The following is a 26,349-nucleotide window of genomic DNA, read 5'->3' on the forward strand; positions in this document are numbered from 1 at the left end:
CTATTGAAAGTGGAAGTGCTAAGGAAACAGAGCAAAATATTTCACTGTGTATGTTAAAATCAGAACAGAGTTAATAGGCTAGCTCAGACATCCGTTAATTCATCCTATGGGCTTTAAAGAGAGGTATCATCACACCTTAGAAGAGTAGACAGAAGAAACAAATAGAAGTTGAGAAGGGGGGAAAGGAAGGAGGTTTCTTTTTCTTTCTTATTCCTGCAAACATGGGTCTCTAAAGTGGCAGGAACGCAGTGGAAAAACTTCCTCTGTTCAAGAAGCCTTTTTCTAAAGAGAAAAATGAGCAGAGTGCTGTTATAAAGGATCAACACTTAATCCCTTTTAACTCAATTCCAAAATTGGATAAATTTACTCTGCAAGCAGAAAAATTCACATGCACTGAATAAAAAGACTTGAAAATGTTTCTCCTGAGTAACTCAGAAATTAAAAGAAAATACAGCAGGTAGATTTGATTAGCATCTTTTTATTAGATGGCAAGCTATTTTGCATCGGTAGATTCTTCCAGCTTACACAAGCATTCTTGGATTGCAAAGGACTCAATGAGATTAAATAGTGGAAGTGCATTTAAAGGTTTAACAAGAAGGCATCACATCATGCTCCTTTTCATTCAGATTCCTCACTGAAAGTGTTTTCACTGAACAGCTACAGTTGTTGAATCCGAACTCCGAAAGAGTTTTCCTTGTATACAGCTGTATCTTAAGATATGTTTGTTTCCCAAGGATGCCAATTGTTTTTGCAGAAGTCTCTTGAATGTAAGTTTGCTTAAGCAAGTACCTTATACACATTTCTGTGCACAGTGGAAGAATCTCACTTCGTACCACACATTCCACAAAGTTAACGTGGAAGGATTTTAAGATTAAATATGTTTCCCTGTCATTCACAAAGACAGTCTTAAGTTCCAAAGTAGTAATTTAACCCAGGAAAAATAAGTTTTCTTAATAGTTTTATATAAAAATAGCAATAGAAACTACCTTTTCTTTGAGCAGGTTTCTATCACCTTTGTCCATGTTCCAGGAAAATGTTTGGTGATAAAGCACTTTTTAAACTGAATGTGTCTCCACTTGATGAGTGTCGAGAAATTGCTTTTCCACCTATTAACAAAGTCTCTGCTTCTTTTATTTCCATAGCTCTCTTGTAAAGTTCAGCTGCCTTCTCAAAATCTCCCCCTTCGTAGCTTGGGAGAAGAGGAAAACAAAGATGAAATAAACAAATAAAACTTGTCTGTCAGTTCATTCAAACTGACATGCAAACAGTGCAATCAGCAAGTGTAATTAAGGCTCCCTCCTTTCCTAATACACAAGTCCAATATATTTCACTTTTATCTCCTACCTTTTATAGTGATATGATTTTATAGGGCTAAGGCATATAATCTTACCTGAGCACAGCCAAGTTCTTCAGAGTTTCTCCCACGCGAGGATGCATGTGACCAAAGCTGTCTTCATAAATCTTTAATGCACGTTCATAAAGAGGTAAAGCTTCAGTCTGCTTTTTCTTTGGGAATAAGAAAGTTGGTTGTTATAAAAGCGTATTACTTTTGTTACTGCCTTTTTTACCTACATAGTAGCGACACATCCTGGGTAGAAATTCTTGTACATTCAACAACCAATAAAAAGGGTGACGTAGCACTGGAACAGGCTGCCCAGGGGGGTTGTGGAGTCTCCTTCTCTGGAGATATTCAAGACCCACGTGGACGCCGACCTGTGTGATGTGGTGTAGGGAACCTGTTTTGGCAGGGGGGTTGGACTCGATGATCTCTAGAGGTCCCTTCCAACCCCTACAATTCTGTGATTCTCAATATTGCTGGTAGATGAGGGTGATAATTGCAAATGTCAAAGCCACAAGCTTTCACTTGCAAATCCTATTCCCACTGATCAGTTCCCAGTTAGGATATGGTCCTTCTAGGCAGTCTTGAAAACCTCAATATTTGTGCCAGAAAACTCTGAGTTACCAAACGCTCTTTAATTTTACCTGAAGCAGCTTTAATCACTGATTAAAATCGATGTGCAGATTGCAAAAACAAAGAATACAAGAAACAGCTTGCTCCCATTGATACTAATTAAGGAATCCAGTTGACTGCATTTCCTTTAAGTCTCATATTAGTTGTAGACATTATAAAACAAATCAGCTGTGAAGGCTCTCAGATTTTTAGTTACAGCGTCACAGCTGCTGCAGATGGGCACTCTTCATTATCGGACACAAGTTACAAAAGATTATGTTATCCAGTGAGTCATTAAAGGAGCCCAAAACCAGAATGCTAAACACATCAGACACCACCAACTTACCATCTGACAATAAAGAACAGCCAGATTCACCAAAGCCGTCGCTACACTGGGGTGTTTGGGGCCAAATGACTTCTGTCGTATTTCAACAGCTAGTTCATACAGAGGAACAGCCTTGTCAAGCTTTCCCTACAAACAGCACAGCAAAAAACAATTCGATCATCTTGTATCAAAATGATGAGGCTAAAAATATATTTTAAACAAAAAGCTTGGAGAATTCTAACTGTTTCCAGAATAAGGGTTTAACTTTGGTCAACTCATAGTTATATTCCACACAGATTATTCACTGTGAATAGTTATTAAGATTAATTTTCCAACATACTGAGCATATTCAATTCCAGCTAATGTGTTTCTCAGCTACATCTGCTTCTTCCTTTTTATTTCATTTTCTCCCACAAGAGTCTAATCCAGAAGGCTGTTAAAAAGAATTCTCAGCTGTACTTTTCTCAAGTAATTTTCTCCATTTGCACTTCCTCATTCTGCCATTAATGAGAGCAGAGACCTTATTCTTTGACCTAAGGTGCCTAAATTTTATTGATATGGGAATGGGAATGTGGCTGCCTTCACTCAGGAGCAGTTTTCAGATTACGTAAGTGCTGTTTGCACTATCTGCTCTGGAATAGCGGTGATATTCAATGCCAGAACTCAAATACAGCTGGCAAGAGCTTCCCCTGCTGCAACAAAAGCATTAGGTTTTAAGCAGGTGAGAAATCATCCATTATGGTGAATACTGGGCATGTAAGACACTGAAGACATCACTCACAAATGATTTTCCTTTAAGCAAAGCGCGTCTTGAAAAAGTTAACGAGCTTTTTGGAAACAAAGTCCCTTTGACAAGCATCTTCTATACAGAGACAAAAATAAAACAGCCCCACCCCTTCTGGATGGAAGACTGCATCACTGCAGGCCCTAACATCATTTTAGGTCATGTGAAAAGATAACAGGGTTGTACTTTACCATCTTTTTGTACAGCACTGCCAGGTGTTTCACTGTGTAAGCCAAGGAGGGATGGTCTGGAGCCAATGCTCTCCTCCTGATGTCCAAAGCCTTTTCATAGAGTTCCTCTGCCTTCTCGTAGTGCTTCTTCTCATTGTACAGGGCTGCCAGATTGTTCAGAGACTGTGCGCAGTCGGGATGGTTGGGTCCCAGGACTCTTTCTCTCATTTCCAGGGAGCGCTTCAGAAAAAGTTCTGCTGTCCTACAGAACACATTTGTGGAGCAAGATTTTAAAGCTTTTAACATCTGTACAGGCTGATGTGACTGAAACAGAATAAGCTCAGTCTCAGAAACTGTAGAAACCATGCAGGCCAACCCTGCTAAGAAGAGAGATAATTCACATTTAAGGGCAGAACCTCCATGGAGAACTGAAAAAAACCAGTCTAGAAGATTTCAGCAAACATTAAACTAACCCCATGACTTCTTCATGATCAGGTTATCACATCTATCATTTATGATGAGCTAGATTCTTATAGTAGAATCTATTTGGAAGGGACAAAATGGAAAAGACACTATAATGCCAACACTGAAGCATTTTCCAATCAAAAGCATTCCTTTAATGTCACTAGAACAGCGTACTACTATTATGGGTTTATAGCACTTCCTCTACCACAAACAATGAGTGATCCCCACATAACACTGGCAGCATCCATTATAACTGGGTATTTTGTCATCCTGACATACACACCAATTTTGTGTGACTTTGGTTCCTATGAGTGTAGTTTAGTAAATCAGAAAAATTTATTTCACACTAGGAAGACCATTTATGCAGAACTATACATTCAACTCTAGAGCTCTAACACAGGTGTCAAAAGGTGTTCTCCCTATGCAAGGGGCAGAGGATGAAGCGTGATACATAGCAACTGCTACTGACACACCCTTCTGCCATTGATTTCATTCTTATTGTATCAAATCATCAAAAAATTCAATCCTGGACTCACAGATTCAGAAGAGATACACAACAGCCATTAAAATTACTTCAGCCTTCACCAGAACAAGGTTTATACTTTCACTCGCATGTGAAACAGCAGAGATATGTTTACTCTAAAAATTGGTTGTGCTGTACTACATTTGAGCAATGTGGAATTCAAAATGATTCCATATGAGATCAAATAGATATTAGTCCTCTATGATGAGCCAGTTTCATGTGGCTTCACGAGGGCAAAATAAAACAAGCATCTATTTTCAATGGCTGTTTCAAAACCAAGGCCTGCACTGTAAAAATCCCACATTTAACAGGGATGCAGATTCTAAACTATAATATATTACTGCTGTCTTCCAAGAACTACTTGCAGCTTAAACATCAAATAGAGGGAGAACATAAAAACACTTTCAGAACTTACTCTTGTGTTTTTGCTGTGCCCTTTCCTTTTTACCTGGAAAGATTCAGTTCAGGAGAGCAGGGCATAACGTGACTCTACGCTTCACTCATAACACCCATCTCTAGACTGCGTGTGGACAGAAGAAATCACTAACCATGTGATCAGAACTGCACTGCACATGGCACTCCCCTTCATCCATAATCCTGCTTATTTCTACCTGCACTTAGAGAGCAGTTGTGTTGTTCTATCCTCCTTTGCCCTTAAAAGACTTGAGGATAACATGTACTGTGAATAAATATTTAACTCACGACTTCTTGTAATACTGGTAACTTAACTGATGTGAAGAAGACCAATCCTGATGTCAAAGAATGAATACTACAAAGGACAGTGACAAAAATTCTGAAGCTGAGAGAGTATATATTTTGAGAGAGAACTGGTACTTGCAAATAAGGCTAGTTAATTTTAACCATGAAATATCAGTTCTGAATGCAGGAAATAAACCCATTTGATAACAGAATTTAGTGGCACCAAGTCTAGAAAATATGAGTGAATTTCACAGTAAACAAAAACAGATTGAACCACAGACATCACCATAACCATGTCTGACCAGGTCTCTAAATTTAATGCTAGTTCTCCAGACTTGGCTTCCATGTGTGATCTAGGAGAACGCTCAGTGGGGGTGTCACAAAGAACACAACTTACTCAAGATTATTTTGCAGGTAATAAAGGACTCCAAGCTCGTTGAGGGTTCGAGCATTGTCTGATGTATCCTTGCCCAATGTGAGCTCTTCCAGTTGCAGGGCTCTTTGACGTAGAAGAGCAAAGCCACACTACAGCAAAACACAAGGAAAGTCAACCATCAAAGTGTGTTACTGAAGGCAGAAAATTAAAAGACTCAGGTTTTACATCAAATGAGGAAAACAATTCTACTTAATTCCTGTTCTCAAGCTCAATGGCATTCTGCTTATTCACAGTCTAACGGCAAGTTTCACCAATCATGCTTCCAGGAAACTTAAGTTACTGTGCTGTAAAACATCTCTCTTTTTTGCTATATCAAACATGCTATTTTATTTAAACTCCACAGTTCAAAAAAACCCATTTAGATGAAATCCTTAAGTTTATAAACTTAAAAAAAAAATCAAGCCGACCTCCTATCTTAAATGCCATACAAAGGTTCTTTAAAGTATAACTTGAGGTTTCACATGGACCTTAACTGACAAGCTAATGCTTAACAACACACAGCTGACACAGGAAAAAAATAATAATAAATAAAAGTAAAAAAAAAAAAGAAAAGTAAAAATAGGGAAAAACCTCAGCATGGCACATAATTCTGTTACTGAGATTATCCATTGCTATATGGATTTTGTTCCATAGTATTTGTAGGATGAAAGCCTCTGTTATCTCTGGAGAATACCTTTCTCCATTGTGGTTTTGACAGCTAATTCTATCGGCAGTAATTCTGCAGCCCTAAAATGTATATACAAGCTTATTTCTTTTCCACTTCTCAACTCCATACCAGTTGTCCTGATTCATCTCCACTTCCAGAGTAGTTTAAGGGCAGTTACCAAAGCCACTGCTATGCCACTCACTACCTATGCCTCCACTTATCAAAAGCATTTTAGCACCAGGTTTGTCAGCACTGCAGACACACTTTATCATCTATTTAACAGAGCATTCTTTCTAAACATCAAACATTTCCTTACCAAACTGCCTTTTCGTCTTGCTGCTTTTTGGCGTATTTTGAAGGACTTTTTCCTCAACTGCTCAGCTTGTTCATATCTGAAAACAGTTATTCACAGCATTAAGAGAATGCCAAATGTAGCTGGGTGTTCTGAAAAACTTTTAAGTTATTTAAGTGTATAAGGAGAACTTAAGAATGTTGGGGAAAAAAAAAAATCACTCTTTTTGTTCAATATAAAGAAAATCCAAAATACTTGGGGCCAGACAATGCTCCTCCTTCATCTGTGACTTATTAGAAGTTTGTTGAAATACTAAGCGCAGCAGCTGACCTGTACTGCACGGCCTGCTACAAGAATACAGAGGGTATGCTCACTGTTGAAGTTAGGAAACTCTAAAAATTACTACAGAAACAGTCTGTTTTCAGGAAGAAAATATCTGCAAAGTTATTTTTGTAGCACTTTGACATTAAAGAAAAACACAAGCATAGTCAATCTTACTTGTTTTGCTTTTGGTACAACATGGCAAGAGCATCAAGTTCACGGGCTACCCGAAGATGTTCAGCCCCATAAGCATTTTCAGAGATTTCCAGTGCCTGTTTATAGAGCTGTTCAGCATTCCCAAACTTCTTCCACTGAACATAAACTCCCGCTAACTGGTGAAGTGATTGTGCCACCCTTGGGTGGTCTGGATCCAACGCAGTCTCTCGAATCTCCAAAGACCGCTGCAAAGGAGCTACAGCCTGTAACAATGAGGTTCAGAATATGAACAGCAAGCAACACTTTGTACACTACAATAATTTAACAGCTGCAATGGAAAGCACACAGTCAGCTCTGCTTAATTTGCCTCCTTGCTGTTACAAGTCTCTAAATGTACTCACCTGACTGAGAAGACCTAGGTCCTTAAGAAACCGTCCCAGGGTCTCATAAAGATCAGCCAGGCAGATCATACTTTCCTCTCCCTCACAGCTTTTTTCATATTCTTTCAGAGAGTCAAAATACTCAGCTGCCATAGAGCTCTTATCTTTCCCAACCAGCTGCCAGTAACTCAGCAATTCTGCAAAATGTCCCCTGTTTTAACAAGGAAATAAGAAGCTCATCTTATCTCTGACACCTCTCTCTTCAGATTGACGCTACGTTAGAAGAATAGGGCCATATGCATGAATTTTCTCTTAATGCTACAATCTGTTGAGGCTGTTGCTGTTTAACAACTCAAGCCTCAAATTTACGCCTTTACCAAAGCCCCAGTTATAACAGAAATGAAAAAATACATGACATATGAGAACAGAATCACCAGTGTATTACCATTTCAGCCTTTAGTATTTCAGTTCTTTCAATCTGTATCTATCATTTTCTGATTTATACTCTAAAGTAAATAATTATCAAATACTTCATATTTAATGTGCTTGATGAGAAAAAAAAATACATTGAAGCATTTACACCCCCCCCCAAAACAGTGGCTAATTTTGTACCTTTTGTAAAGGTTCTGGGATACAAAGAGATTCAGAAGACACTTGTGTAGCTTTTGCTTGTCACCTTGCTGTTGGAAGAGCCAGGGAAGTTCATCTGCACTTCTCCACGTCACTCGGTCTCGACTATTTAAAGAAAAGCCATAAAAATATCAATGGACACACCTAATACTACTCATCAATGTGATGCAAAAAAAGGCAAGTATACACGTACCATGCCTGTATGTTTAAATAGACAGACTGCTATGAGACCTACGTGCTGTTTTCTCACATCTTCAATCCACTGTTACCTGAGAGAGACCTGGAACCTCCAGGAAATCATAGGAAGTTGTTCCTCTCTCTCCCATGGGCTAATATGGGTCTGCCAGCCTAACTGTAGCCCAGAAACACTGACCCTTTGGTGCCTCCTTTCCCTGGTACACTGTGGCCCTGTTGGCCTGCTGCTACCCAACTCATGCTCTGAGCAGCAGCACTCCACAGCTGGGACACTGACTAGGGACTGCAAATGCAAACCTATTTTCATTATAGGCATCAACTTGTAGCCTTTCTGCTATACTACTGGATCTCCTCTTACATATGTGCCTATTGCTTGCTGAATGCAAAGTCTCTTGTCTCTTCAAGTTCCAAGAAACCTCAAATTTCCTAGCATTTACTAGGAGTTAAAAATCTACATGGGGTCAGTTACCACAAAATAACAAAAGCAATATACATTCACACCACAGATTATAACATGGTAACATCTTTTCATGTGTATTTCCCACCACGGTCCTCGATCTTTTCCAAGATTAAGAGACAATATATCAATAATAAACAGGTCAAATGACATCGAGGGTTCTGTAGGGTTATTTTGCAGCAATTACTTACAAACTGGGTCAAAAAGGTATAATGAAGAAAAAAAAATATCCAGGAGGTTTAGCACGTCTTGAGGAATTACAACCTACCTTAGTTGCATGGTGAAATAGTCCACAAGTTTTTGTCTATAGGCTGAAATAATATTGGCACCTTCTTCCATATACTCTAATCTCACCATCTCCCAAGCCTGAAAGGGAATACAATTGAGAGATGGAGTACGCATCTAATTTGTTAAGTACAAATGACATACAGAGAACTATGAAAGAATTTACTTAATCAAACAAGTCTCATGTTGCATAATCTTCCTCCAAAGGCACTACAAATGTTGTTGTGCACTTATACCGAAGACCTGGTTATCCAGATAACATTCTCTTCTCCTTCAGTTCAGCTTGTTCATATGGAACTAGTGCTTTCTAAGACAACTGAGTTAACATCTAATAGTCAGAAATTTCTGAAGGCTTGAGATGCCACCTTTTCAACAGCTCAACAATACTGACCACCAGTGGTAACACAGCTATAGTACTTCAAAGTAATTCTAATATCAGGGGAAAAGTTAAGGAAAACTGAATGAGTAAACACAAACATCAATAACTGTGTTATTAATAATAAAAGAACAGCAGGGATTAAGAATGTCACAGGGCAAATGAACAGCTTAAATTTTAAGAAAGAAAAATTAATTCTGAGTTTAACTAGCCATAAAGTTGAATGAGCAGAAATAGACTGAAATGTCTTTCTTATCTACCACAATGCAGTCAAGACCAGATTCTGGACAAAAGCTTTTGCACTGGCAGAATTTTACTTGCACATCTTTAGAACTAAAAAAGTTACCTGGAGATGCTGGAACTTGAGCAAACCACAGCCATATGTCAGCAAACACATTTTGTGCAGGTTGTGAACGAGTGAAGCTAGCACTGCAGAAGACAGCTCAGGATACAGTTCCATCAGCTCAGATTCACTCACACCATTGTGGCTAACACCAATGACACACAGTATCTATGTAAAAGCAGAACAATCATCCTACACAGTTAGTCTGCAATATTTGCAATATATCTGAGCTCTGAATTCAGATATATTAAAATACAAAAGAAAACATTGGGCATCACTGTGTATAACTTTATACGCCAAGGAAAAAATGCTACCTACACAAACCCTTTCCTCAGTGTTAATGGTTTAATATTCTAAAAAGATGAAGCACCAAATAGGAACATTAGCTGAAATCTGAAACAAACAAACGGTTCCTTAGATCATCATCTCAACCGCTTAGAGAAAAAGTAAATCCATTGCCACAAGGGACTTTAATCCAAGTAAAGCACACTGAAGGTACTGCCAGAACTGAAGAACTTCTTGCAACCATCAAGTATCATGACCTAACTAAAAAACAAAAGTTCCACAGAATGAAAGAATTCTGTAGTCAGGAAGAGGAATCAGTAATTGAACATACTGTGCCCTATATTCATAGAACATCGTGTTTTGATTAGACTTACTGTGCTCAACCCTTTGGTCAGGGTATAAAAGGAAGTGTTGATTCTATACCACATCTTAGTGGAAAAGTTTTGTTTTGCTCTGTGAGATAATGATTTACTTTAAATTCAACACAGAGAAGTTGTATGTTACACAACAGCTAAAATTAGATTAGTAAAATTTTCTGTCTATAGTTAATAACACAACATTCCCTGAATTACACATTTGAACATACATAAGTTAGTTATTATTTCTAATTTATGAAAGAATCCTTACAGGAAAGAATATATATTTCCTCTATCAATCGTTTTCTGCTTACCTCTCTCAAAAGCCCCTTCTCTTTGTCACTGCACAATGATTCTTGAATTGATCTCAGAACAAGCCTGTACAAGGACACTGTGTCTTGGCACTGGAAACACTGCTGAAGTGTTTCATCAATATTTCCTGCACTTCCAACACTGAGAAAATGGACAAAAGGAACATGGCTTAGCATATTAAATTTGGCTGAGCAAAACAAACTACCAAAAAGATCTACCTCAAAAATGTTCTGAACTTCTATTGAGTTTCAAAGGCTCACAGTACCTGGCAAGATTAAAATCAAAAGAGTTGAAATTCCTGGAGCCACCTATCTGATTTCTCTAAGTAACTGCAACATTTTTATTTCCAAGAAAAAGGTACATTGCTGCGTTCTTTCCTCCAGCAAGCACACAGAGTAAGAACATCAGACTGGATAAAGATAAAACCACATGCTGCCGTTTCACCTCATGCATTTACAAGGCATGTTTTCAAGAGCAATTAAGCATTCCAGAACATAAAACAGCAACAATAAAGAAAGAAAATCAGTCACCCAGAGTAAATTATCATCTTCTGGGAGCCTCTAAATTATAAATGGGATTTTCTCAACAAGATGAAGTCTAGGTTAATAATAAACCAGTGCACTTGGACATATTCTGTTGCACAAGAGGGAAGATTAATTTTCTGCACAGCAGGAATTAGAAGTAAAATACCATGTGAGGGATGTTAAACTAAGCAAACACTGAACTCTTCTTTAGCCTTAAAATCTATGAAGCAAGCTATCTGGTACATCAGTAAATACAACAGATCTGAATTAAACCATTTAACAAAACAATAACATAATTCTCCAAATGCCACTAAAAGGCATTAAGGTAATTGTCATATCTAGAAACTAAAGGAACAAAAAAAGACAAGAAAAACAGAAGGATACATTCAGAGCTATATGTATTCACTTAGTATCAAAATGGCTGAGATGATATGCATCCATTTACTCCCATTGCATTTCCAGTCAGTGATGTGGGAAAACTTCAGACACTGTTTTGCTGTTTTTCCTTAGAAGGATGCATTCTATATTATGTGACTGTTTCAAAATGCTAACAAACCTACTGACAACCTTCTAACCCAGTAATGACCATAACTGCAGGATCATCTGTACCTACCGAGCAATGGTTTTGCCCAATAGAGTGACATACAAAGCGTTGCAAGTTGTGGCAGAACGACAATGTCTCTCAAGCTTCTTCTCCTGTAAGATTTTAAACAAAATCTGTGAGCTAAGATAAATCAGCCGCACCAATAAGAAGCTCATGTTTTGACAAGAAAACAAAAAGTTCAAATGTGTTTCTTCTTATAATATTTGATGATTATGACATGAAACTCTTCTTTTCTAGATATCAGAGCATGCAAGTTAAAGTTTCCCTTCTAGTTTAATATTAGAACAATTAGGATCTAATCATTTCATCTCTAAAGATGAGGATTACCTCACAGCATCGATCTCCAAGGCAAAGAGGTAAAATAACTTTTCCCCACTTAGTCAATCATTGTTACATTACCATGCAATACTAAATCTTTTATGAGTTTAAAATGAAAGAATATGTTTACAGCAATATGTGCAACCATACAGTTTTCCAGTTAATAATTTACACTATTCCATCTGTGCTTTGATGCCATGAGCCACGACGTAAAAAAAAAAAAAACAGCGTAAAAAAGAATAACCTCAAACTACATTCTGATTTGAGCAGTCTTACTTAGCTAAATATATTACTTTCTTTTGGCAGCTGTACTTGTTTCATCTTTCCATGTTTTCATTAGAAGTTTTACTAAAGTATTTTAGAAGAACTGCAGAAGACTTGCCTGCTCTTTAGTCAGTTTAACATTCGCAGAGCTACATTCTGCACTAATGAGAGCTTTAACGTCCTTGGAATTCAGTGGATCAAGATGAAGGGTAGGCCACAACCTTTGGTAAGAGAGAGCAAAATTATAGTCCAGACTTATTAGATGGCATATAAAGAGTGGGAAATAAAGTACATCAAAGTTCCATAGTTTTTAATGATTGATATCAAATCAGTAATTGAACTTATTCTCTGCTACTAAGAAATTCTAATCATCACTAGCCAAATTTCCACTTCTTTTTTTCTAAATCTACATCACAATAGTGTGCTTCCTGATATGCATGTGATTGCATTTAGTATATTTTCCCATACAGTCACATGGATAAATCCATCAGAACAAAACAAAAACCTGGTTTCATAACAAATAAAACTGCAGTTACATTGAAAAGCTTCCATGATACTCAACAGTTGCAAAACCTACTGTACTGTACTGATTACAATTCTAGGCCTTAAAAATCTGACCACTTGCTCTTCAACTAGTAACTTTAATTTAAAACAACTACTTTAAGACAAGCTATCTTGAAACATCTCATAAATATAACATACCTCCAAGCCTGTGGACATGTTTCTACATTCACTGATACAATCACTCTCACGTTCACTGGCAGCGGATCTATCAGCCATTTCATATGCTTTTCAGCTTGCTTAAAAACAAATTTTGATTATTTAATACAAATGCTCAAAACAAATGCCAGAAGTTGATAGGTTTCATTCATCACACAGCTTAGAGAATGGAGTATTGAGATCTCCAGCGCAGAACTACAAATTGTTCACAATCTGATTCTTGAAATAGTACCAAATGATCCAGTGAAATCAGTGGGACTGAACATTAAATAAAGCAGACAGAACACTACTGTTAACATATTTATCTCAAAGACTGGGCTATTTGCATACCCAGTAAATAGTTCACAGTGAAGAACTTTTACATAAATAGTATATCTGGGCTGCTCAAAAATGAAGGTGTTAAAAAGGTAATAACAAAACAAAAAAAAAACCCCCACAACCCACAAATTTCATCTATGAAACTGAAAGACTTTTACTTCATCTGCGCTTGCACTTACTCTATATGTGCTCATTAGACTAAAGAAAACATTAATGTTTCTGCTATGCAGACATAGCTGAACCTTTTGCAATAATCAACATTACTTTTGGATTGACAAATGCTAAGCATACTGAAAATATACCTGTATTTGGTCAATAGAATCGATAATTATAATTATGCTGCCTTGATGACGTGCAGAAAGTTTCTCCAGCCAACGGGGAAATTCTTCCAGAAGTTTAGTAGGATCCAAGGTCAGAGGTGACACTAACCAGGAATGTTGCATAAGCTGCAGAATTATAAACAAATACAACAAATTCTACCTTAAAAGTCAACTATGAGTTTAATAAAGATCCACAGACATAAAAGGAAAATAAAATGTGTAATGTTGGGGTAAATCTGGTCAAGTTCACTTAGGATTCTTTTCTTCTAGTTAATACAGAACACGGAATATTTATTAAATTAATTGTATAATTCTACAAAGAGAACATGAATTTACATAACGGACAAGGGATCTGGAGACTTAAAAGGACTTCAAAGTTGCACAGGTTAAATAAAATACATGAGAAAATTGCAAGGAGCACATAATTTATTTCATTTTCCTAACTGAAGGAAAAAAAAGAGTTCAGACCCTGGCACAAAAACACTTTATTTCCCAAATATCTAACCCAGTTGCAAAATAATAGGACATAGGAGAGAGACTGGTCTAAGAAAAAAAACAGTGCCAACTGGCAAATCTAGCCTCAGGCTTCTACAGATATATTTGGGATACTACCTCCTTCTCTGACAAAATAGCAGAAAAGTTCGGAAGAAGCTTATAAAGCCGTATAAGCCATCAGTATTTGTCACTGGAAGTATAACTATCACAAATATCCCAGAGAAACAATTTAAGGTATCTTTATTCCATGCATAGTGTTAGATTTCCCCCCTTCTATAATGTCTTACACTTTCATTGCTCTTGATGGATGTAGAAGAGCCTGTAGAAATTTCCCTTTTGATCTACACACAGACACTGGCACTTTCCAATGAATCATGCAAAGCAGAGTATGTAATAATACAACATACCTTTAAAGTAAGGCGCTTAATTATTAATGCAGATTCTGAACTGGTTGACATGGGCCTCCCAACAAAGTGATAAAGAATCAGAGTGTTTGGTGAATGCTTCTGCTGCAAGTGAATCCTACAGAGAGAATTAAAAAGAACAATTAAACAACAACAAAAACACCAAAAATAACACTTAACAGACTATTTTTGCAAATGTAACTTAATAATCATGAGTTTTGCCAAAAGCAGTAGAATGACTGAGCTAGGGGTGTTCAGTGTTCACCTTACAAAATGTCAGATGTTTTCTGATGTGTAATTGAACCTTTCATGTCTGTTATCACTTTTGCACCCGCCAGCACCAGTGGCCATTAACAACTACCCTTTGTGGCACTGGATATTCACATAATACTGAGCTTTTTAGAAGTAATGGCGCTATCAATTTATTTTATGACAGCAAATCTTGTCGTAACCTAGAAGTGACTGTAAAATGTATTGCTATGATAAATTATTTGGTCTGATCTTTCCTTCATTTGAATGAAAAAGACTCCAAATGACTGTTTTTGGTACAAGAGAAGGGCAACGCTATGAGCTACTGAAGCCATCTATGTATGCCACACAAGGACATCAGAATCAGGGAGCTGTTAAAGCCAATCCAGCTACTCAAACATGGTAAAACTTTCCAGGACTGTTTCATAACATCAGTGCTTTACAAACATCTTCACTTTTCTTTTTATCAAATTGATACAATATTTTAAATGTAATGGAAACATTTCTCTTAAATTTCATAAAAAATAAAAGACTTTTAAAAGGGAACGAAAAACAGGGAAAAGGAGGGGAAAAAAAAAGATATAAGAAAAACTGGAAAAAAGATAAAGGGAAAGGAAAAAGAAAAGTTAAATTTTAAAAAAGTACATTACCATTTTGACAGAAGGAGAGATTTCCCAGAACCTGGTCCTCCTGATACAAGCAGAGGTGGAATTGGTGCTGGTGCTGCTACAAGGTCATTTAGACGTTCAAAATACTATTAAAAAGATATAAACATTATAAACATTTTGCTGTTTAAGAAAAAAATATATTGCTTATTACTGTATACTACCCAAAAACTAAATACGTGTTCAAGTTTATTAAGATAGAGAAATAAACACTAAAATATAGCAAACACAAAAGGAAACAGCATCTATAATGAAAGCTTAAACCACAAGGTCTACAATCTCTTGTTTTTTTTCAAAACCTGATATAGTTAGCACAGTTCTCCAATTCGTTGCCAATATATGAACAGCAAAGTAAAAGAATCAGTACTACTAGTAAAACTGGGATCCTAATTTATATTAACACAGAAACTGAATCCCTACACTACATCACTACATCAGAGAATGTTGCCTACATCAGATTTGATGCCACTTACTTTCCATGACTTCAGTGTTTTTACTTTCTACATTCTATTATAATTCCCCTGCACGTATCTGTTCTTGACACCACACTAACAACGCCTTAAAAAGTATTTCCAATAACAAGGTAGTACTGAGTTATTCAGAATCTCTTTACCTTTAAGTTTACTGTTATTTTCAAATACCTCTGGTTGCATAATGAGACGAAATCTTTGCATTAGCCACCTGCAAAAACCCTAGTGCCAGATGTCAAGATAGAGCTCCAGTTTCCTTCAAAAAAGGACATTCAGAGCTTTTCCTTATTGACATTCAAAGTCTAAGAGGAGGACACTCAAGTTCTGGCACACTATTCTAGTGCTTTTCCCCTGTATAGCAACAACAACTGCTTCTTCATCAATGCCATTCAACAACAGGCAAACTGGCATCTCTCCCAGAAAATAAATATGCCATCTACATAAGGCATATGGTCTCTCCTAGCCTAAGGAGTAGCAGCCACAAAGATGCTTTCAGACACAACTTCTTCAGTAGAACTACATCTTGCCCCACAAGAGAGGGAAATGAGTGATGGCTTCCTCTGCATCCATATACATCTCCAGTGTACGTACTTTCTCAAATCCCAGCTCACATGTTGAATTAGAGGCTTGCTGAAAAGCTTCCATCTGTTCCTGTTCATCATGCGCATCCCACAGTACATCTCCAAAAACTTCTTCTTCAGGAGCAGTGGACTCTTCCTTATTACCCAAATCTTTGCCTTCCAGTTCTGTCATTTCACAGCCCAAAATATCCTGAGGGAAACAGAATAATGTGGAAATAACTGCAACTATAATTTTTAAAAGTGTAGATACATTATGGTATTACTCTCAATGCCAGAGTGTGTGGGTGTCATTCTGCTAACATCAGTATGTTCATTTCCTTTCATACTGGCAGGGATTTTAAATGTTGAACAGGCTATTATATCAAACAATCACAGGTCTCAATAAACTAATTTCACTCTTCAGCTAGTGGAAGCAAAACACAACACGGACGGTTAAAGAGAGAATGGGCTACACAATCTTTAATTACTCCATGATAAGGAGCATCACTTCAACAGAAAATTTAGTCCAATGCTTGACCCCTTGGACCATGTTATTCCTGCTTCTTTGCATAAAGGCATTGCTTAATTTTGGATTCTTTCTTTTTCCATTCCAAGTTTTCCTTGCTTGCCAGGTACTAGTGATGTAACACAAAAAGAATACCTGAGTTACACTGAATCAGCATATCACAATCATACCGACAGCATCTGAGATCATAAATCTGAGTAGGAAAAGAAGCTGCAAAGCATCAAGTACCCTACCTGTTTAATTATCTTCTCCACACAAGTATAGATTTCATATGTTCCTTCCTCCACATCTCCCACGTGATCAATCCTCTGAAAAAATAAATGATGAAGCATGACGTAACCCTGAATCCAATTGGGAATAATATTTAGGACTTAAAACATTCCGCAACACATTTAAACTCAATTCTGTTGTACTTCTCAGGTAAGACTCACTTTGCTTAAGAGTTTAAAACTTTGGCATTCAGTCTCAATCCAGCTGCTCTCAACTGTCCTCTCTAAAGAGGGAGATCTATTTCGAGATTCAAGGAATCTCTCTGGAGGTACATATATGCCTTCAGTGGCTGCAGAGAAACCTTAGTTAAACACAGCTTTAGCGTTTTACATGGCTAAACACAGATGAGAAATTCCACCCCTATAACACAGGGATTTTTTACAGTAAAAATACAGCGGGTTTTCTTTCCCCTGCCAATGAAAATTTCATAATCTTCATAAATTTCAGATTCAATTCCTACTCATATAATGAGTATCCAGAGCAATGAGCGTAATATAATTTCTCTGAAAATCTTAGACTACTAACATTTGATCTTATTCACTATAGGAAGGTAAGCCTTTTAAAATTTAACAGCATTTGAAATACTATACCTTTGCTTTGTTCACATGAGAAATTTGCTCAATTAACTGCTGCACTGAGTCTGAGCTGACTCTGTCATCACCCATTCTGTGGTAAATCAGACGGGGTTTTTCTTCTGGATTTTTCAAGAAGGCTTCTTCACAGTCTTCCAACAAACAACTAGATTGGAAATCAGCATTCTTGTGCTATATTACACTGCTGTAGTAAATAGCTCAATCAACACAAGATCCGAAGATGGGTTTCACTGCAAAATCTAATTCAAAAGTCATATCTATTTACAACAAAGATAACCAAATATTTCAATTGAGTATTTAAGATAAATGCAGAAGCAAAGAGCATGTAAAAGAGAAATTTATGCTACTTGTACTATAATTATGAAAACTTTATTAATTTTTATGGTTAATGCTTTGTAAATTAAAAGTGCATTGTCCTGTCATGCCAAAATGCAGAGTGAAAAATAATTGCTTTGCATGGAAACAAAATTGGGATTCACATTAACAAATACCATACTGTATGCCCTGCAGTCACCTCTCTGAAGGCCCTGTCTTATTCCTTGAAGAAGGAATGCACATTATAAGGAAGAGTCCATTAGCATCTGAGATGTAGGATAGTCTCTAGCCAATCTCCAAAGCACTCAGTATGTGTGAAGGAACTGATTCCATGGATATCAAACCAAGCAGTCTACTGCTGTTCCACAAAAGGACCTATGTAAGCCGGGGATGCTGACAGTAGCAGACAGGATTTTTCAAATATTATTTTCTTCATATGAGCACTATGAGTTTCATCACAGATTTTGTGAGAGAAATAAGTGAATACCTTTGGCAGAAATACTATTCTATGTTTTTGATGACCTTTGCTGTTTGCTTGAGTTTTTTGTTGTTGTTTTTTTGGTGTTTTTTTTGGGGGGGCGGGGGTAGGGGCGGGAGGGACGGGAGGGAAGAATAAGGGGAGGGAAGAATTTATTCTCAAGTACTTGTGACACACATATGTAAAGCTAGGTTATTTGGCAACAGTGCTCCCCTGGGGGGGCAATGGCCCCTCAGCAGCTGACACTCTTTCTCAGAGCATAAACATGTGGCAGCTGTATCCCAACTTCTATATGAAAATAAAATAAAATAAAATAAAATAAAATAAAATAAAATAAAATAAAATAAAATAAAATAAATAATCCATAGTACCTGGCTGTTCCCTCGTGTACTTGACTACTGTAAACCTGAGCTAATACTGTCTTAAGCAAGCTTTTAGATCTCTGGGGAAAGATGATTTACTTACAGAACCAGCAGGTCTAGTTAATATAAGAGCTCTAATAATGCAACAGCTGTGAAATCTTCAATTACAAAATCTAACCCCAATCCAAAACCTAATGCATATCACCACTTACAAAAATTTGCTTCCATACAGGCATTTTGGAATGATCATTCCATGAATTTTTATATTACATTTTCTAATCCTTTTTCATCTCTTTTTCAACAAAACTAATTCCCTTTTCCCCCAAACCACGAAAAACAAATTTTCTGCCCAAACTTCCCAAATGCACAAGAGAAATAAATAGTCCTAACGCCACTAATGCAATTCTAACAATATCTTCAGCATTTTTCATTTAGTGAGTTATGTTTCTTTGTTTAGAAGATTAGGCAAATACAACAAAACACTGAAAAAAAATGGAACATGTTGCACCACCATTTGTCTTAAAACATAAGTTCAGTAAATCCATTTGTAGAGAGTTGGTGTATTTGTAGAGAGTTACTGCACAGAATGTTGGTGAAATCAGTCCAGAAAGAAGACAGAGACTAAAGATTCATTCATTTAACTGTACTTTTCAATTAGCCAAGTGATTCAACATCCATCCATTCATGGGTATGAGACAGAACAAAAGCAAAATACTATGGGCAGGTGTAAGGATAGATAAGCAAATGAAAAACACTGAAGACATTAATGCCAACCAATTTGAATTCCTAAGATTCCAGCAATATGCCTGGCAGAATTCTTGGAAAGCAAAACGTTTCCTTATTACAAAGACATATTTTATGCAGTATTGTAACAGAATCTATAGACACAGGAAAAGTAAATGACAACAAAATCGACACATTATCTTAACTGTTTGCACCAGTAAACCTAAAGGTTGAAGGAGTATCACTTAGAAGACATTATCTCAGAAATTGTACTCAATTAAGTACCACAGACAATTTAATAAGCTATGCATTCTGCATAAGTTACTGATTTCCATTTGCTTTCCCAACCTGGGAAATACTCACCTTGGCAAAGTTAAATGTAGGAGTAAAATGACTAATGAACTTTTTTCAATTTCCCATTTTCGTACTTCTTTAAAATGATTTTCATTTGCTGCTGGAAAATGAACAACTTGAAAGAAGTAGCCCATTGTTTCACAGATTCTTTGAAGTTTTGGTGAGTAGTTCTGAAAGCAAATTTGAACAACTGCTTTATTTCTAAATCTGTATAGAATCTTCTAGATAAACCTCATAATTTTTCTTCTATCTTATTTCTTCCCCTGAATTCCTTGACAAGGCTTCCTCTGAATTCACTGAACTCAAGATAGTTACCAAAACTCTTAAGAAATATTAGAGAAATTTCTGAATCAGTATCAAAGGGGAAACAAAACGTTTGTCGGGTACTCACTCTGATGAAGATTTCCACTTCTGGTTGAGTCTCATCAGTGCTAATAATAAAACACCTCACTGTGTTACTCCACAGAGAGTGGGAAAACAGAGGAGTAACCTGTAATATACTGGCAACAGCAGCATCCCAGTCATCTGCCAACAAAAAAAAATGAAGTCAAAAGATCTCCATATCTGATTATGCTCGATAATGGACAAGTAATCATCTCTTTCCTCTTTCTGATCTGCATGTATTTCAACAAGACCAAGCCAGTTAATGAAGGTGAAACTGGGAAGTGCCTCTTCTTAGGATAGAGGGCACAGTGTTCTCTACCTGTACAATATGCCAATTCACTACAGCAGTAACAAACTTTAACTTTCCTCGGTTCTTCTGCTTGTGGTTCATCATTCTTTGAAGCCTGAGACACATTTCCCTTTCAGTACCAAATAGTTCAGTGGAAAGATAAGTACAGGAAGCTGGAGCCATTGCAGAGCAGTCTCTCCCCTCCCACTCTGTAGGTAGACTTCTGAACCAGAGTCTTAAGGACCAAATTAAAAAGGGAGGAACTGCCATGCAGGGAGGGTTCCAGTGCCACAGCAACAGTAGGGAAAAAGAGCAGAGGAAGGCAAATTGCAGGAAGCAATATGGGAAACAAAGTTAAAAAGTAACAATTACTGATAACAAAATGTCTAACACTAATTCATAAAACAATGCATATATGTTTGTCATGCCATCAGATTTCAACGAATTGAATCAAAAACTTTGCAAATCCAATGAGAAAACAGGAATATACTTTATGCTAGCACCAAAATAACAGTCACAGTCAGGAAGTTGAGAATTTTAATCAAAATGGAAAAAAAGAACCACAGTCAGCACTGGAAGAGAAAACTATCTTCCTTAATCAATACATGGAATGAAGTTGGTTTTGGTTTATTCACAACTGGGAGCTGTTCACTGCTGTTTGCTAAACTCAGTACTGCACATACCATAGCTACCAAGTATATTAAACACAACTTGGCATGTTCATAGGGTCCTTTTATTTTTACAAGGAAGTATCTCAATCCTTCTGCCAAATTATGTAGGAATGGATTAAAAAAAAGACACAAGCGCATACTGTGCCTACAAAACAGTCCCGCATTACTTACCCCTGTTTATATTTGCAAATGGTCCCTCAACATCTATAGAGCTGTGAGCAAATTCAGGCCCCCTGAAAGACTGTTGAAGTTGCATCATACTGCCCATGGATGGCTCACTTCCCAAAGCTCCTCCATTCCAATATTCAGATTGAGCGCCAGCAGCTAAAAAACAAATAAACAAACCAAAAAAACCATTCATGATCACAAAACATGGCAAATTATCAGTCAAATATTTGAGCTGATATCACCTGTCACAAGCTAGTGAACATCATTCTTTCTTTCACCTTTAGCAGAGAATGCTAATCTGAAGTGAATAGGAAGCCATACTACTAAAGGATGAGGTTATTTGCTGTTACTTGTTATTACATACATTGCTCATATCAGTTGGGTTCAAATGCTGTCTTGGATGATAAATCAGGAAGACTGTTTACAGTATTGATTCAGTTATTTGTTTACATCACAAAACTGACAACTTCTGTTCAGGAAAGTTCCAGAGCTAAAATAGCACAGAGGAGCTCTGAAATATATCTTCTGTGTTTTGTGAGACAGCATTCACAGCATCTCTTCATAATATGTATGAATTACACTTCTATCAAACTATATAAACTACCAAAACATTAAATATTCTTTAATGAAGGTAAACAGAGAATTGAATAACAGTTAGAAAAACATAAGGGAAGTGTGAATTCAAAACTGAATTTAAGACAAAAGGCAGAAAAAAAACCATCTATACCACTATGGTATATCAAATGGGCAATTGGCATGCAAAGAGCCAGTCAATGCATTTTGAAATATTTCTAGTTTCAAAGACCACATATTTATACTGCCACCAAGATGTAAATGATGATGTATCTTAGCAAGCAAAGCAGGACAAGGGGAATGGTTTTAAGTTGAAAGAGGGAAGATTTAGGTTGGATGTCAAGGGGAAGTTCTTCACTAAGAGAAGGTTAGGCCCTGGAACAGGCTGCCCAGGGAGGTTGAGGATGCCCCGTCCCTGGAGGTGTTCAGGGCCAGGTTGGATGGGACCCTGGGCAACCTGATCTAGTAAATGTGTATGTTTGGTGGCCCTGCCAGGCAGGGGGGTTGGAGCTTCATGATCCTTGAGGTCCCTTCCAACCCGGGTCATTCTGTGATTCTGAGATTCTGTGAAAGCAAATGTTGCACAACAACACTTGGACACAGTGTTTCCTCAGTAATCCTAGGTGTTGCAAGATGTAATGGTGGACATTCTTAACAGTGTCAAGATATTAACTGGCCACTATTCTTACTGCTGCCTTTCCCATCAGGTACACAGACAGATGATTGGTGACAGGTATATGTGAATCCACACTGTTAGCAGGTACCTAGATCATGTTTGTTATACACCTAACTCTGCTACTTTGAAAAGCACAGCAACTGAGACTGGCATCTTTCATCACAGACTAACAGACAGACTATAAGTCCGCCCAAGATTCCCTCTGGTTTCAGTTGTACTCTTTTGGATCCTCTGGAACATAATCTCCCAGATCTAGAATAAGAATACTTAGAAGAAATCTAGAATAGACTGGAAACTCAGAATTGTTCACAGAATGATTTTTATTCTGTTTTAAGTCCCTTTTCCTCTATTTCTTGACAGTGTGATATTTTCTTTTAAACTGATTAATTTCTGAGACCAGAAAATTGGGGCTTCCATAATATAAACTATATTTGCAAAGTCAGCTCCTTTAATCCTTTAAAATACTGTTTGTTGCTTTTCAAGCTGGATTAATAAGCAGAAGGCAATTTTTTGCCTTCTGTTCTACTATTCATAGACTTTCAGTCACATTACAGCACTAAATGCTGGGGATGAAATTCTCACCTGTGACATCTGTACAATTGTCATCAGAATCAGATTCTTCAGGATCAAACACTTGGATTCCTTGGGCCTGGAGTCTCTGAAGTTTTGCTTCTAGGTCTCGTTTAGCCCTCAGTAAGTCCTGAATCTCGTTTTCTTTTGTTTCTCTAAAAATCTACAAGTGGAACAAAAAAAAAACAAAACCAAAAAACAGAAAACAAAACCAAAGAACAGAAAACAAAACCAAAAAGTAAGTTTGAAATACAAACTATTATCTTTTGAAATTCAATATCAGATTCCTGAATCTGAAGCTATTTACTACTTTCAACTGTAAAGATAAGTTTCTAGTATTCATTTAGCAAGAGAAGTATTTGGTCATATGTGTCGTTACCTCCAACCGGCCTTCCAAGGGGAAGTGGAAGGGGGAAGGGGAAGGAGGAAGGGAAGGGAAGGGCCACAGGAAGGGGAGGGGAAAGGGAAGGAAAGTGGGTTGATAAGTGGTTGTAAAACGGGACGTATGGTATAGGTTGGTGTGGAGGTGGGAAATATTGTGAGGTAAAGTTTAGAGGAAGTAAGTTAGTATTGATTATTTGATTAAGTTTGTTGTTTCCAAAACTAGTAAAAAGAAAGGGAGACCTTAGGAGGAAAAGCCGGGAATGGGAAAACGGAAGAGAGGAAGGCTATGGGCCAACGAAAACGATAAGCCAAGCCTCTTGATTGGGTGTGAGGGGAGTGGAGGTGGGAAGGAGCGAGGAGAGGGGGAAGAGGAAGGACAGGAAGACGGGAGAGAACGGAGAACACCCGGAAGCAGAAAGGAAGGAGAGGGCGAAGAGGAGAGGAGAGGGAAAGGGGCAAAGGAAAGGAAAGAAAGGAAAGGAAAGAAGAAAGGAAAGGAAAGAAAGGAAAGGAAAGAAGGAAAAGGAAATAGGAAAGGAAAGGAAAGGAAAGGGAAAGGAAAGGATAAAGGAAGGGAAAAGGAAGAAAGGAAAGGAAGGAAAGGAAAAGGAAAGGAAAAGTACAAAAGAAAGGAAAGGAAAGGGAAGCATGGGGAACGTAAACTAAAAACAAATCGAGGAGCCTATAAATTGAGAAGAAAAACAGTTCAAAATTATCTGATGTTAAAATTTTACCATTTGAAGCTTAGCACATACTATTCTGAAAGTTAGGAGTCCACATTAGTTTGGGAAGTTCATTAAAAAATGACAAGCATTTTTCCTGACCCTTTAAATTAAATGTCTTCTAAAATCACGGAATGTGGTAATTTCCTTCAAAGAGCTCTCTTTTACTTTTCCATGTATTTTAACATTTTTACATATAATCTTGTATTTAGTTTTGACTAGAGTGGCAATTTAAATTCCTAAAATAGAAACGTTGTAGTATTCCAGATGTCCTATTTTAAAATTATTACCATCACAAGAGGAAGGAAAAAAGAAACTAGATTAAAATAGAATGAGATTAAATCCTCTTCCAGTCTCATTTTCTTAAATGAGGTCAAAAACAGTTCTCTTTTGATGTATCTGCTAAATATGAACACCTGCTATAACTAAAGATCTAAAAATCTTGAAAACAGTGCAAAATCAAGGTCTGTTTCCCCATGTTAAATGGTGGAAGTACCCTCATAAGAAGCAAAGGAAAACCAAAAGTATCAGTTCGACTTTTCCATAAAGTAGTACAAATGCTTTTATCTTGAATGGTCTCTCATATTTTAGCAGCCAAAACAGATGCACCAATACACACTGCAATGAGTTAGAAGTCTTACATTGCTAAATATAAGTAGATTCAGAAATACAACTCTGTGTTTACACATTTCTTCCGCATGTGCCAATTTGAGGCCCACATTTTCCTGTCACTCTCGGGTATGAAAGTTGCAAGGATCTGTGTTGGAATAACACAGGAATTTAGTTTAAGACATATCTCTGCATAATTTACTTCAGTATCTTAAAAGCTTTTTTCTGCTTTTTCTCTTAATCTTACAGATAAGTTTTGGTGGGATTACCTTGAAGGAAATAATCAGCTACAACCACAATACCTCAATCTTTTTAGGGCAGATCTTCATGAAAACTGGTCTGAAGAGATTCCCTTGGGGAATGAGACTTAAGTATCAACTTACTTTTGATCATTTTCCCAAGAAAAGAAAAGTCAGGCCATACCTTGAACTGCCTTTTGACCTTATCTCGATCATGTTCAAATGTGGCAGCTCTCTCCATGGCTTGGTATTTAGCTTCTAATGCGCTTTCTTTCTCTCTCAGTATTTTCTGGTAAGTCTTCTGAAGTGCCTGAAAAGATCGAACGCACCGTTTTACTGAGAGAATGGCAACTGGCAATAAAATGGTTTTAGTTTACTTCCCAGCCTCATCTCAATATGATGCTCACATCTCTATGCTGAAGGCAGGGTTAGGTACCTCTATGCTGAAGGCAGGGTTAGTACCATTTTTCTATGCTGAAGGCAGGGTTAGGTACCATTTTCCTCTGTCACCTCATCTCAATATGATGCTACCCCACAACTCTTCTTACACCAAGGAGATGCCAAGCACCACACAGCCCTGCCTAGAGAGAGGCACGACGACTACCAGCATGGCACAGGGATGCGCACCGCTTCCCTGCCTTCCTTGGGAAGGATGAGCCATCACAATCTCACCTCCCTGCCACAGCCTTCCAAGTGAGCAGCACAGACCCAGTGGTTGGGGCTACCTGCAGCTCCGCTCGTAGCCTCTTGTTCTCCCTGTCCAGCTTGGCCTCCTTCTTCACCATGGATGCCACCTCGTTGTTCTTGCTGACGCGGAAGATCTCGTACTCCTTCTCAGTCGCTCGTACTCGGCCACGCACTCCAGCTCCTGCACGAAGCCGTAGACTTGAAGGCTGCCCCGATCAGGCCGCCGGGCCGTGAGGCGCCGACGCGCCGCAGGGATCCGCGGAGCAGCCGGGCTTTGGGCTTCACCTCCACCGGGATCTCGCAGGCCTCGCCGCCACCGTACGTGTCCTCGATCACCTCCCCGACCCCGCTCGCCGGGCTCACCAGCGACGACGCCGTCCCCATGGCTGGGGTGGGGGGGTTAGCACTGAGGGGAGGTGCCCGACGGCTGCTTGCCTCCTATCCCGCCCCGGTCGCCC

At 37.9% G+C, this 26,349-nt stretch overlaps 1 protein-coding gene across 1 annotated transcript; it reads right to left on the reverse strand.

Annotated features, from left to right (window-relative positions):
- Window positions 1-458: 458 nt before the first annotated feature.
- Window positions 459-26,349, reverse strand: NPHP3 (nephrocystin 3). Its single transcript, XM_015854073.2, is given in 29 exon segments — window positions 459-1,189; window positions 1,391-1,506; window positions 2,298-2,423; window positions 3,252-3,492; window positions 5,315-5,442; window positions 6,316-6,391; window positions 6,790-7,031; window positions 7,170-7,359; window positions 7,761-7,883; window positions 8,699-8,796; window positions 9,438-9,602; window positions 10,390-10,528; window positions 11,525-11,607; window positions 12,216-12,318; window positions 12,800-12,897; window positions 13,438-13,581; window positions 14,358-14,472; window positions 15,254-15,357; window positions 16,330-16,509; window positions 17,058-17,132; window positions 17,685-17,832; window positions 19,929-20,089; window positions 20,311-20,444; window positions 21,435-21,587; window positions 23,263-23,413; window positions 25,389-25,514; window positions 25,930-26,039; window positions 26,042-26,080; window positions 26,083-26,349. Coding segments are annotated over 29 exon segments (3,942 nt in total). The 5' UTR covers window positions 26,276-26,349; the 3' UTR covers window positions 459-1,008.

This window comes from Coturnix japonica, chromosome 2 (assembly GCF_001577835.2).
Source record: "Coturnix japonica isolate 7356 chromosome 2, Coturnix japonica 2.1, whole genome shotgun sequence".
NCBI lineage: Eukaryota > Metazoa > Chordata > Aves > Galliformes > Phasianidae > Coturnix > Coturnix japonica.